This window comes from Neomonachus schauinslandi, chromosome 1 (assembly GCF_002201575.2).
Source record: "Neomonachus schauinslandi chromosome 1, ASM220157v2, whole genome shotgun sequence".
Classification (NCBI taxonomy): domain Eukaryota; kingdom Metazoa; phylum Chordata; class Mammalia; order Carnivora; family Phocidae; genus Neomonachus; species Neomonachus schauinslandi.
Window position 1 is genome coordinate 103398887 of NC_058403.1, and position 14087 is coordinate 103412973.

The 14087-nt window shown below is 33.2% G+C and overlaps 1 protein-coding gene across 1 annotated transcript in view; it reads right to left on the reverse strand.

Annotated features, from left to right (window-relative positions):
• Positions 1-14087, reverse strand: part of RSRC1 (arginine and serine rich coiled-coil 1) — a 411838-nt gene that overhangs the window by 157115 nt on the left and 240636 nt on the right. The window contains exon 6 of the mRNA XM_044915060.1: positions 10664-10715. Within this exon, the coding sequence (XP_044770995.1) occupies positions 10664-10715 (52 nt within the window). The remainder of the gene's footprint in view (positions 1-10663; positions 10716-14087) is intronic.

Consider the following 14087-nt stretch of genomic DNA (forward strand, 5'->3'; position numbering starts at 1 on the left):
TATATATATAACCAACAAATCCCATTCCCAACTATTTACTCAAGAGATATGAAAATGTTTATATAGACTTGTACTCAAATGTTCATATAATTTTTATTCAGAAAAACCATAAACTGGAAGCAACCTACCTGTCCACCAACTGTTGAATGAATAAACAAACTGATCTAGCTATACAATGAAATACTACTCAGCAATAAAAAGAACTGATGCTCATATAACAATGAGAACAAACCTGAAAGGCACTATACCAAGTCAAAGAGTGCAGACACAAAAGTCTACATACTGTATGGTTCCATTTATACGGCATTCTGAAAATAGCAAAACTATAGCAACATAAAGCAGATTAGTGGTTGCTAAGGTCCGAGATGGCGAGAAAAGAACTGACTTCAAAGGAATATAAGGGGCCTTTCTGGAGTAATGTAAATGGTCTTTATCAAAAATTTTGGTGATACTTAACACAACTGTATACATTTGTCAAAACTCATTGAATTTCATACTAAATATTGGGGAATTTTATCATGTTTAAATTAACCTTTCTGACACTTCCATAGGTTTTCTTCATGTCTACAGAACAATTCAAAAACAAAGACAAGCCAAAAAAATATTTTTAATTACCTTAAATCCTACTGCCCAGGGACAATAGCCATTACCCAGGATATTTTTCAATGTAACTTTTGGTTCAATTACAACTTTAACTTTTGGTCAAAACTAAAACAGGATCAGATCTTTCACACTGTTCAGAAGCCTCCATTTTTTCAGTTTATATTTCTGTTCTAATAAATACACTGTGTACATTAAAAAAGAAAAACAGATCATGCCATAATTCTCTCAGTTGTGAATGAACACCAGAATTCTTACTGCATAATGTCTTTTTGTTGCCATTAAATATTTCAACATTTGCAAAACTTGTTTTTATTACCATATAACTTAATTTAATTCTCAGGTCTTGGATTCTTTCTTAAGGAATGTATTTTCTAGTTTTGCTAAATAAAATTCAAAGAAACCTTTTATAAAAATAGAACAAAATCTTAACTCTTATGGACAAGACAAAAATTAACAGTTAACACTAAATAAACATTAATGAAAGAACTTTTTGGAAGAGAGAGGATTATTTGTTGATTTGTTACCATCAACTCTTTGTAAATTTGGGGGAAGATGCTGTACTCACACACAATAAGGGCTACTCTATTTAAACAGTTTTTTTTTTATTATTATTATTATGAAAGAAAAAAGAAACCCCAGGGTCTAAAATGTAATGAGTGATCCTATTAGTTCCACCAGACTAAAATCATACAGTCTACGTATGTGGTCTTTTCAGCCACATCTGTCATGAACCATTTTTACATCACAAAATGCAAAATACTGAGCATTGATTTACTAGATGAGACCTGGGAAAGAATACATCATTTGATTTCCTCCCTAAAAGAAAAACTGGCTCATAAGAAGATAGGTGACAGTTCTTTGCAGAGCGTACTCAGAACTTATACATTTCAGAATCAAATCATAATAATCTGGGCAACAAAGAGAAAACCATAATGAAACAGAGGATGAAATAAAATGAAAAACAAAAATCTCAATCATGACTTTCTTAAAATTCAAATATTTTGCTTGGCTAGGAAACATGCATTATTTATTAAAAATTATACTATGTGTAAATGTATAAAAGTGCTCACCACATAGTAGATGCTCAATAAATGGCACTCTTATTAATTTTAGGTACTTCATGAAACACATTTTTATTAAGCATTTTCTATACTGATCCGATATTCCTCCTTTCAAAAGCTTTCAGCTACACTAAAATGGCATTTTTACTTACTATAAAATGTACTGTATAGAAGAGTTTTGAATTATTTCTTTGACTTATCTGAAATCTGCATTAATCACTCTTTGGTAAATTTCTTTACATAGTGTTATTTTACCCTTATCAAAAAAAAAAAAATCCAAAAACCAGACCTATAATTTCCCTTATAGGAAAAGGTTAGCTATCATCCCAAATTTTTTAATGGCTTAAATTAAGAAATATTAAAGGGTGATTAATAAAAAAGCTCATTATATAATTCTGCTTTAGATAAATTATTTACAATGATTCTAAAACCACTGAAAAAAACCCAGCACACTTGATATATAAACAAACATCCAAATCTTATACACTTGTCAGTCTTTCAATAATGAAGTCTGGGGAAAAATAAATTCACAGACACCCAAGTGAATTGGCAACTGTAAGTGACAGAAGCCCTTCTAAATCCTCTGTTTACACTGAGGATTAGTGGACTAGATTTTGAGTTGCAAACTGAACAGTCCATGGTCAAGGGAACCTGCTCCCTGTCAGCCCGCAGGGCATAAGGACAAAGCATGGTCCTGGTAGGAAGTGACCCATAAACGTATTCCTACCCAGGATTTATACAAAGCCAGTCTGCCTCACAGAAACTCCATATGACCATTAACTGGCCTGCATGGCCTGCCAGGAGGCCTAATTACAGGTCTACAGAGCCCAATAACAAAAGCTGAAGGGCTTTAGCCTAGGGATGATCTGCTTTATACTGACTTGAGAGAGTCCATATAGAGGACCCCAAAGAAAGAGGTTTAGCTTTAAAATTCTCCCCAGAGATCCAGCATTGTACTCGAGTCTAGAAAGCCCACATGCAACATACTTCAGCTAGGCTTAAACATACCACCCTCTCAAAATTAACATTCAACTACTGTCTGCTTAACATCTGCTCAAACATGGCAAGTTGCTGTGATATTGTTAAGACTCTAGCTGATAGCTTTCTTCTTACTAAATATTATTAAGGATAAATAATAGTCATTCAAATATAAATGTGTCACTGATGCTAAACAAGTAACATACTTTTTAAATGCAATTTACTTCATGATTCTCTTTAGGAAGCACTACTTTATCTTTTTGAATTAACACAGAACCAAAAACCATGTTCATTACTGGAAATTGGAAGTTAAATTAACATTATCAATTTGATTTCACATAAAAGCTATTAAATTTTAGGTACAATTCCTAAAATTTGCAGAAACCCTGTTTGATAAAAAAAGGTTTAACCAATGCTTTCAAGTCAATTAAACTAATTAAAGTTTTATTCATTTGTTTCTTTTAAAAAGCACTATTCTTAATTCTTGATAACGTCTTCTGTTTATGTATGCTGGTAGGAGGGGAATGTTTTGCTCAATGTCTCTTCCTTAATTACCTCATCACTATGGTGATGCCATAAAAAACTATTCCTACTTGCTAATAATTATAGAACACTTGGTTACATGTTAGGTGCTGTTCTAAACACTTTATTACATTAAATTATTTAGTTCTCATAAAAACTCTAAAGGTACCTATTTTCCCATTTCATAAATGAAAAAACTGAAGTTCAGCAGGCTTTAACATCTCTCTCCCATGGTTTTATGAGTAAATAATGGAGCTGGGAATGGCACCCAGGCCATCTGACTTGAGAATTTAACCACCATACTATATTGCCTTTGGTATCAATTGCTAACATTTACTGAATACTTACTATGTACAGGTACTGTTCTAAGTGTTTTACAAATGTTAACTCATTTAAACTCTGTAACAACCAACCCATTAGTTATGTACTATTAATATCTCAATTTTATAGTTGAAGAAACTAAAAGAGACTACTTACAAAGTTAGCTAGGGAGGCTGAGTATGAATCTAGACTGCCAACCTACTATCAAGAAGAAGCCTACATGGGGAAAAAAGAAGTCTGAAACTACTTATTTTATGAAATGGAAATTAACTTTTCAATCACTTGCTCAGTTTTTTAGGTCTGCCCCACATGAAAGCTTTTCTCACAATAATCAGCCTATTTCTTGGAGCCACAGATCAGTGATCAGAAACCTATAGAGCAAAATCTCTGTTGGCTTTAAATCAGGGTAGCAGAATGGTTTTCTATGCTCCCCGGAAACAGTTCAACATTATTGTGGCAATCTCCTTTGTAATTCTCAGAATCACAAATATTTACAGTTAGAATGGACTTTAGGAAAGAACTGAGACTTCTAAGATCACATGGCTATGAAGAGAAAGGGTTAGGAATAGGTTTCCAGGTACTTAATGGGTAACTGAGAGAATAAAATCTAAATTTAACATGCAGCAGAAGAACTGGGATGGAATGAGGCACTTATGGCTTATTCCTAAGCATAGCTCCTTGCCTGGACATAGTGTGAACGTGTGTGTAACTCATCTGTGTTACACACAGATGGTGTACAGACAATGGGATATTACTGTAAGTAATACAGTACTTAACCAGCTTCTATCTCAGCAAGGGTAACTGAAATGATAAGTCCTTAGTGAGGCTGAAGATCAAAACATTGTTGATCATAAAATGTTACCAGGATTTTTCAAAATTATCAGAAATTTTGCTATTATGAACACTCTAATAGTTAAGGAAAAAAACATTTTTTTTCTGACTCAAACTTTATTATCAATCAGAAAAACTCATTTCAGAATCAAAGGCTTGCTTGAGGATAGAAATTATTTTATTGTAAGGTAACTATAGCACTATACCTAACAAAACAAAGTATGTATTTGGTAATATTTTCTATCATCCTTCTTTCCGCCCAACATAACTCAGGGATTTAAACTATGGATAGAAATAGCTCAGGAGTCAGAAATCATGGGATTTGGGTCCTGGTTCTGTCACTTACTAGCTATGTGGCCTTTTACAAACCACTTATGCTTTCAGGATATTTGTAAAATGGAGTTAATTAGCTACCCATGCTGTGATGTGAGTCAAATGATAAAAGATTTATGAATGTACTTTAAAAATTATAAAGCAAAACAAAAAGGTTGTAGACATTATTTAGAAAATGAAATATTACACAAAAATTTTATGATAAAGGTTATTTACCATTCACGCACTAAAGGAAATTTCTATTTTTTCTTATAACATTAGAAACAGAATTTTAAAGGTTGCATGTGTCAATAGTTCTATTAAAAGTAAAATATTAAAAAGATTTTAGAGAAAAATGTGTTTTAAAACCATGTTGTAAGAAGGGTCATCTCTTCATACTGATGAAAAATATTTACATTTTAGAAAAATCTCTCCTCTAAATTCTTCTTCAAACCTATGCATACATATGGCATAAGATTATACTGTGTTTTTGCACAAAACCCCAATGTTTGGACTTCTGCTAACATGTCAAACAAACAACAGTGAAAGCAAAAGTGATGGAGACAAGTCTTTTAAGTAAACTTACTATCTTCCTTCTTCCTCCCTGTGTGATATTCATGTTTCATTATCTTTTCTGTTATGCACTACCTTAAAGTTTAAGATTAAAAAGTCAGATTATTGACCAATATCTTCTACTTTAGAAGCCAGAGAATTTTTTTGTGTATCCATTTTAAATGAATCAGTGGTTAAAATGAGCATACCACCATTTAAAAGGTTTAATTTTCAGTTATGTCCAGATTGTTTCTTCACAATGACTTGTTCAGCAAAGATTAATACCTGGATTCTTATTTGGCATAGTACCACTCTCTATAGATACTGTTAAAACTCCTGGGAAAGACTTAGAAGTTTTAGCTCTGGTTCCTGGCCATCATGTTTATTATTTCATCGGGAAAATAAGTTCAACACTCATGAAATAATTAAATATTAGTATCAGCTATATGTGAGTAAATATCAGCATAAATGGTATGTGCAGACAAGGACAGAAAGAATTCAAAAAAGAAGAGAAAAGATTATGTGCTGGAATGGTCATGAAAGTCATGTGGAAATATTATTTGAGATTTGTTCTGAAGTGTTTAGAGGTGGGAAGAGGAAGGAAGAAGTCATTTCTAGAAGAGAGAAAATCATGAGCAAAGATCCATAGGTAGAAAAGAACAAGTACCTCAAAGAATAATGAGAAGAAGCTCAGAAATGAATTCTAATAAATGCCGAAGAATGAGTAACTCAAAGAATAATGAGAAGTTCAGAAATGAATTCTAATAAATATAGAAAAATCTGTGGATCCACCATACCGAACATTGGAACCTTAAGCATAGAAGTGCAAAATTAATTTTGTAAGAAACTGAGGGCCAGTGACTTAATTTTGAGCCAAAGTTTGAGTTTTGAGCATGACCAAATGGTGGCTGAAAAAGAACCATCTAGCAGTGGTAATCACAAAAAGCAATATGGAAATAAACATTTTCTGGAGTCTACCATTCACCAGGCTCTGGGCTAGACATTTCACATATTATACTTATCTTCACAAAAATCCTATAAAGTAGTTATAATCTTGCCCCTTTTCAAATGAGTAAATTATGGTACAGAGAAGTTCCCAAAGCTAAATACTTTCAAATAGGTAATTTAAATGTGTGACATGGTTTAGCTGAAATAGTAGGGGACTATCCTCCTACATTGCTGATGAAAATGTAATATCGCTCAGACACTGGAAAAGTTTGGTGAATTACCAAATGACCCCACAATTACACTTCTAGGTATATACCACCCAAAATTACAAAATAGGTACCCAAACAAGTACATGTATATGCATGTTGATAGCAACACTTACAACAGTCAGAAGGTGGAAGTAACCCAAATTTCCATCAATATATGAATGGATAAATGGTGTACAGACAATGGGATATTATTCAGCCATAAAAAGAAATAAAATACTTATACATGCTGCAATGTGGCTGTACCTCCAAAACATTATGCTAAGTACAGAAGCCAGACACACAAGGTCACACATTGTATGATTCCATTATATATATCCAGAATAGATAAATCCACATAAACAGAGGGCAGATTGGTGGTTGCAGGGGGTCCAGGGAGTGAAGATAAACTGCTTCACAGGTAAGAGGTTTTACTTTGGAGTGATGGAAATGTTTTGGAACTAGAGAGAGGTGATAGTTATATAGCACTGTGAATGTACTTAATGCCACTGGTTTGTTCACTTTAAACAATTACGATTGATTTTATATTATGTGAATTTCACCTCAACAAATTACTTTTTAAAAAACAGAGAACTACAGTAAACTAGAAAATATATACATTTGTCATGTTCCATTTTTTTAAAAATACCTCTGTTTTGGCTAACCAATAAACATCAAGGTCACAAAGAGTAAGTAGTGTAAGTAGGCTTAGAACCCATCCACTTTTCACTACCATCTCCAGAGAAGAGAACTGAAGCAAGAGACCAATTAGGAAGTCACAGATTAACCTTTGGGTGAAATGTTTGGCATCTAGACTAAGGAGATGGCAGTGGGAAAGATAATAAAGGGCTAAATATAAAAAACACTTCAAAATAAGATCATTTATTCTAGGTGAATCATTGCCTCTTAAGAAGTCAAAGATAAAAATTTCAAAGTTTTGCACCTTAATAAATGGGAGAATGGTAAAAGCATTTTTAAGACAGAAAGGAAAAGAAAGCATGGCACAAAGGGTTAATAGGATTTACTCAATATCATAGGGTAGCCATTAGCTGAGGTTACAACTTAAAGATTCTGTCTTACAAATTTATACAGTTCTGTAACCTTCTGTGTCCTGTTGCCATTTGAAAACAACAGAAAAGCAATCTTAGATACAACCTTAACTTCACATCACCTTTGAATTAAAAGTTAAACAAGAGACATGAATTTTGGTTTCAATTGTAATTTAGTAATGAACATGAAAAAAGATTCTATCTAAATCTGAAGATTTAGCATAACAAAGTATAAATATGTAAATTTAATGTATAAAAAATATGATCATAACAAATACAATAAAATCTATGACTTCAAATTCATGTTTGGTATAATATGCATGATACCTTACATTTTGCTTAATGTTATTTCACTCATACACGTCTTTCAAAATTATACCACTAATAATTGTTGCCAAATGTTCTAAATATATTTTAATTCCAAACCAATAACATCATTAACATTCACTCATAAATCAATAACAATGCAATGGTTACATATAAAACTTTCTTCTGGGACCTGAAGTTAGAATAAAGGACTAAGTAGCTTCAGGATTTCTTTATATAGAAACCCTATCCACCAGATTATAGTAACTATAAAGCTGAAATAAATCCTGTCTCAAGAATCTTAACATACAGCCTTAAGTCTTCCCTTGTACTCAATTTTAAGGCCCCAAAGTCAAGGATGTTTTCCCTGAGAACCCAAGTAAACTTCCTCCAATGTGACAAAATGGGTGCTACCAGACCTTCCTATACAGGTACCTCAATCATAGGAGTAGGCTAGACTTTAATAGCAAGACTTCCAGACTAAGCTCAAGTTCGTCTTATTCCCCCTTCCTTTATTTGTTTTTAATAATACCATGAACACCTTGTATTCTTCACTGAAAGAGATCTAGAACTTTGAGAATAAGTTCTGTATTTGCTTATATCCTACTCCCCTATCCATCCACCTATTTCTCTCCAAGTCCACACGTTCTCATTACACTTGATCTTAGCCAAAAAGCCGAGAAGTGATCCACACGTTCTCATTAAAAGCAGTATTGGATGTTTTCCAAAGGGGTGTAATATGTTATGCCATATTATAAAGCAATATATTCATGGAATTGGCATCAAAAGTGAAGTCTTGGTAAAAATGTTTAATCAGTGGAAATGTAAAGTAGCGCAGTCCTTTTGCGAAACAATTTAGCAAAAATGCATAAAAAGTCACTCTAAATGTTAATACCCTCTAACCTCATAAATTCATTTCTATAGTAATCAATTCCAAGAAAATAATGTAAAATATAAAAAACATAATTTGTAACAGGAGATATATCACAGTGCAACTGATAAGAGGGAAATGCTGGGGACAACACGTTAAATAAAGAAGAAAATTATTAAGTAAATAATGCTACATGTAGCTAAGGTCTGTCCTTTGCTTATCCAGCTAATGTAAGTTTTCTAATTTGTAAAATTGTCATAATAATTTGAATGCATCTCAAATTCACAGAACCTAGCTCTTTATCCATAACAGAATTTAGAAAGTTAAATTAAAATATGAGGGGTGACAACTGGGACCAATATAAGCAAGTTATATACTATGAGGTTTGGAGTGTCAGATCTGTTTTATAATATGCTTCAAAATCATATTAAAAGGGGCGCCTGGGTGGCTCAGACGGTTAAGCGTCTGCCTTCGGCTCAGGTCATGATCCCGGAGTCCTGGGATCGAGTCCCACATCGGGCTCCCTGCTCCTTGGGAGCCTGCTTCTCCCTCTGCTTCTCTCTCTCTGTCTCTCATGAATAAATAAATAAAATCTTAAAAAAAAAAAAAAAAAATCATATTAAAAGATAAAGATAACTGTATAAAACTATGAAATGAAATTCTTTATAGTTATAATAATGGAAACAAATATTTTCCGAACTAAGCACCATAAAAATTTTCTTTAAGAGTTTGTCCATACTCAAATTATGAACTGGAAATAATTTTTCAAAGCAAAATGCTACTAAAGAATCCATGTACTTTATGTAAATGATAGAGAATCATATTAACTAGTTTATCTTACGGTATATTTGAGTCAAAATATGAAAAACCTGATAGCAAGCAAAACTGTAATACTATGTAGAAATTGTAATTTCTACATAATTAAAGATAAAATGAGTAATAGTAATACATAAAATATAATGACTTTTAAAGAAATATGAAGTGGTATAGAGACTCAAAGTCAAAATATTTATCAATTTTTATCCCTTTATTTTGTGTTAGTGTTTATGAAGCTAGTGTATCATTTACACTGGTGCTCCCAATCTTTAAACTGTGGACACTCTTGGTAGGAGTTAATCCAAGAAATCCTTGAATCAATATGCACATATGTATTTTCCCAATCAATGAAACTAAAAATACAACTACTAGCATCTGGTAGTCCGAAATTACTTTTGATGTTGAAATAGAATTCTCACTTTCCAATTGGAAATTATGGACTCTTTACAGATCTTTAAAAAGTAAATAATTTTAAGAAATATGTACTACTTTGGCATTATTATTCTAACCCTCCCTCATGCTTAACCTTAACCACTTATTTAAATAAGTTACATACATTTTGAAGAGCACATTAAGATTCAAAGTAAAATATCAGTACTTAGAAAAGATAACATTGATCTTTCATGTTTTTTGAAAAGGTAAAATATTTAATGTCTACATAAATCTGGGCATTATATGTAAAATCAAAGTCACTGCATTACTGTATCATTGAAAAACAAAACATATGGTATTTTAAGGTTAGATGGTACCCAGAACAGTCCAGTGAGTTAGTCCAATGCAATTAGAGAAATTACTATATTACATTTACCTTGTTTCCTTTAGAACAATGAAAACGTGATTTAAACTCATACTTTATACAAAAGTTAAGTCAAAATAGATCATATATGGCCTTAAATGCAAAAGTATAAAACTTTTAGAAGAGAATATAGGAGGAGATTTTTATGATGTGATGTGGGGTTAGGTAAAGAATTCTTAAATATACCACCAAAAGCAAAGTCAATAAATTGGACTTTTTCAAAACTGAAACTAAAATTGAAGCCAATTTTATAAATAAAAAGGTAAAGAATGACTTTTTAGCATTATACTGTAGCAATAAATATTTCCTATAAAATATGGCCATACATATAACCTAAATTTCATAAATTTGTGAAGCTATATGAAAATAGGTGTTTTTTTTTTCTTTGACCCACCTGTAAGCATGTTAAGATTTATTTAGTACTTTTTCATTTAAATAAATTATGCACTTACCAGCAGCTTCAAGAACCAGCTGTAGTCTGGCTTTGGCCTGTTCAGCTGGTGGCTAAAAATCAACCATAAAAGACATTTACAGGTCAGTTTTAATAAAGAGAGTTTTAAATTAATGTATTATTACGCAAATATCAGAAAATTTAGAGGACTTTATCTTATCAAGCTTAATATCCATTCACATCTTAACAAAATTCCATCACAGCAGCTCTACTAATCTACTCTCACCACAGTAATCAAATCACACTTTTCATTAATATGATGCAAGAATGAATTTCTTTCATTTTTTTACTGGAAAAGGTTTTGTTTACTATCCAACACCAATCAGCAATAGCCTAAATCAGCACCTAAATCAGTACCAATCAGCAATAGCTTAAAAACTGCAATTTAATAATGAGGCAAAACCCACATTGTTAATATATTTAACAACGTATTATCAAGTTCTGTTGTTTTTTTTGCATTTGGAACTGTGTAAAGTGATCTATTAGAATTTAAGTGGCAATTTGACATCCAATACTTCAGACAAGTCGTACCCTAAAACCAAATATTTTCTGCTTTCCTAACTATTTGCAAGGGGCAGCTGTGATGAAGATAGGACACAATGTGAGTTACATGCTTTCAATTCCTACTAACAGTCCTAAAATTGTTTTCTCAAAGAACCTTGATTCAGTACACTTGATAATGTTGAAATTAAACTCCTTTCCTACCAGTGACCTTATTCTGAGATTTTCGGATAATGTGTTGATGGTATCCAAGCCATAAGCCACAACAATGGATTGTATCAAAGTTACGGATTTTTATGAAAGATTTGTTAAAAACTCTTTTTAACATTTAAGACTGTACTTCACTATACATTTATAAAGATGTCAGCAAGTGACTAAATAGCCTCATGTTTCAATATGATACCATCATTTGAGAATTAACATTTTATAAGATATATTTTAATATTTCTCTGTGAAAAAATGGTTTGAATGAAAGAATTAAATAACTGGATACAGAAAAGAAGATGTACAAGAAAGGTTTAAGAATTTGAGTGGTGCTTCTGAATAAACTGTAAGAAACAGGATGGAAGAGTAGTAGTTAAGACAGGAAGAAAGACAGGGAGAGTCTTTCCTATCCTAGAACAAGGGTTAACAAACCATGGCCCTAGACTGGTGACCTGGTTTTGTAAATATGTTTTATTGGAACAGCCATTCCCATTTGTTTACGTACTGTCTGTGGGTGCTTTGTGCTCAGTCCAACCACAGCAGAGTCCATTTTTTGTGGCAGGAAACTTCTGGCCAGCAAAGCCTAAAAAGTTACTATCTGGACCTTTCAGGAAACATTTGCAGATCTTGCCATAGAAGAGAGAGAAACTCAGAAGAATTTGAAACAGTGGTGTGAGGAGAGGAGATCTGCACTTTCTAGCGATACACTTGAGGATGAACTGAAAGAAATGTGACTGGAGATGAGGAGCTCAGTCAGAAAGCAATTAAAGAATTCCAGGTGAGAGATGATGAGGGCCTGAGGTGGAGCAGTGGTGGTAAGGTTGGACAGGAAGAACTAGATTTGAGAAGTAATTACTTTGTAACATGAAAGGACTGACTGACAGAAGGAGTTGACAAACTTAAAAATAGTACTTTACATTAGGTTTATAGAGAAAATGTACACAAGCGAGCTTTATAAAGTTACAAAGTACTGAAAATATGTAACCTCAAGTTAAGATATCACAGCAAAATATCAATAGAAGACTGTGACATCTACTGAATACAACCTCTCTGAGAGTTATAAACTAAACTGCCTACGGGGGCCAAGCAGTAATATAAACATTTATGATGATAAAAGGCAAATGACACTTGGCCTCAGTATCAGGGAGCACAGTGAGGGTGCAGAACAGTGAGCACGTGGCCTAGGTCAAGGGAGCAGCTGAGACTCGGCACCAACTCACGTTGTCATACAGAAATGCAAACTCAGGGTGAGGACATTTCTTGATTTTTCATGAGACTTTAAGTTTCCATAAAGACCAATACTGCGTGGGACAAACAGTACTTCTAAGAGCCAGGTTCAATTCCCAAACAGACAATTTGTGACCTCTGCCAATTACTTAACACACACAGTAGAAACGTGATACTTTGTGCAATATTACATCACTAGAATGGCATGAAGGAAATGATATTCTGACTAGCAGGTCCCAAACAAGCTAAGAATTATGAAGCATACATTTCAGAGTGTCTTAGGAAGTCCTTTGATAGAAAAATGTTAAGACACTTTACTGGTTAAGATATTTCATGGCAAAGTTTCATGCATTTCATTAGGAAGATTATTTTAACAATTAAATATTTAAGACATAGAAAAATACGCAGGATGATGAGTATCCACATCCAAAAAACAACAAAACCCCCCCAAAACCCAAACAGTATTGTTAAAGTCTCCTACCCTACAAAATCCCCCTCTGTGGCAGCTCCTACCCTCCTCCATTTATAACCACTGTCTTGAAAATATGGTAATTCCCATTCCTAAAGAAAGATGATTGGTGTTTTTGATAAAAACACCTGTTAAGACATATTTATATGTTCATTAATTTCTCTAACAATCTATAATATAGGATTCATATTCAAAGATAAAGAAAACCAGAGCAGTTTAGTAACTTGCCTCTACTAGTAAATGACTGAAATTAAAGACCTTCTGACTCCAAATTTCAGGATCCTTCTAGCTAAATCACTAGGACAGTCATGAAGTCAAAGCAATTAATTCCATAGATATAAAAGCGTAAGGATGAGTTTTTAATTCTGTTCAAAAGAAAAATCTGGGTGCCTGGGTGGCTCAGTTGGTTAAGCGACTGCCTTCGGCTCAGGTCATGATCCTGGAGTCCCAGGATCGAGTCCCGCATCGGGCTCCCTGCTCGGCAGGGAGTCTGTTTCTCCCTCTGACCCTCCTCCCTCTCATGTTCTCTGTCTTTCATTCTCTCTGTCTCAAATAAACAAATAAAATCTTAAAAAAAAAAGAAAAATCTGTCCAAAATCATACATTTGTCCTAACAGATGAAATATGATGACATTCTAAATATATGTGCCTATACAAATATAACTTGCTAAATTTTAGCAATGTAGGGGAGAACTTCAACTATGGGGAAAAATACATTGTTGGACTTGCCAGACTTTTAAAATTTGTATTTTATAAATATTGGTACTCATAAATATTTAAGTCATTTTTCAAGCATTTTTCTTGGATCGGGTATCAAATGTGAATGTTCTCTCATTTGTAAATATGTTCATTTGTAAATATCTTTTACCCTTACTAGTGAATAAGTTGAATGGATATGGGATTGCAGTCTCTTACTATCACTCACCTGCCTCTCAGATTCTTTCCAAGGGCTCCCCTACACTGATGCAACCTTGAGTTTGTCCCAGAAGAAGGAAAGGATCACAACAGGTCTCATGGCTGAGAA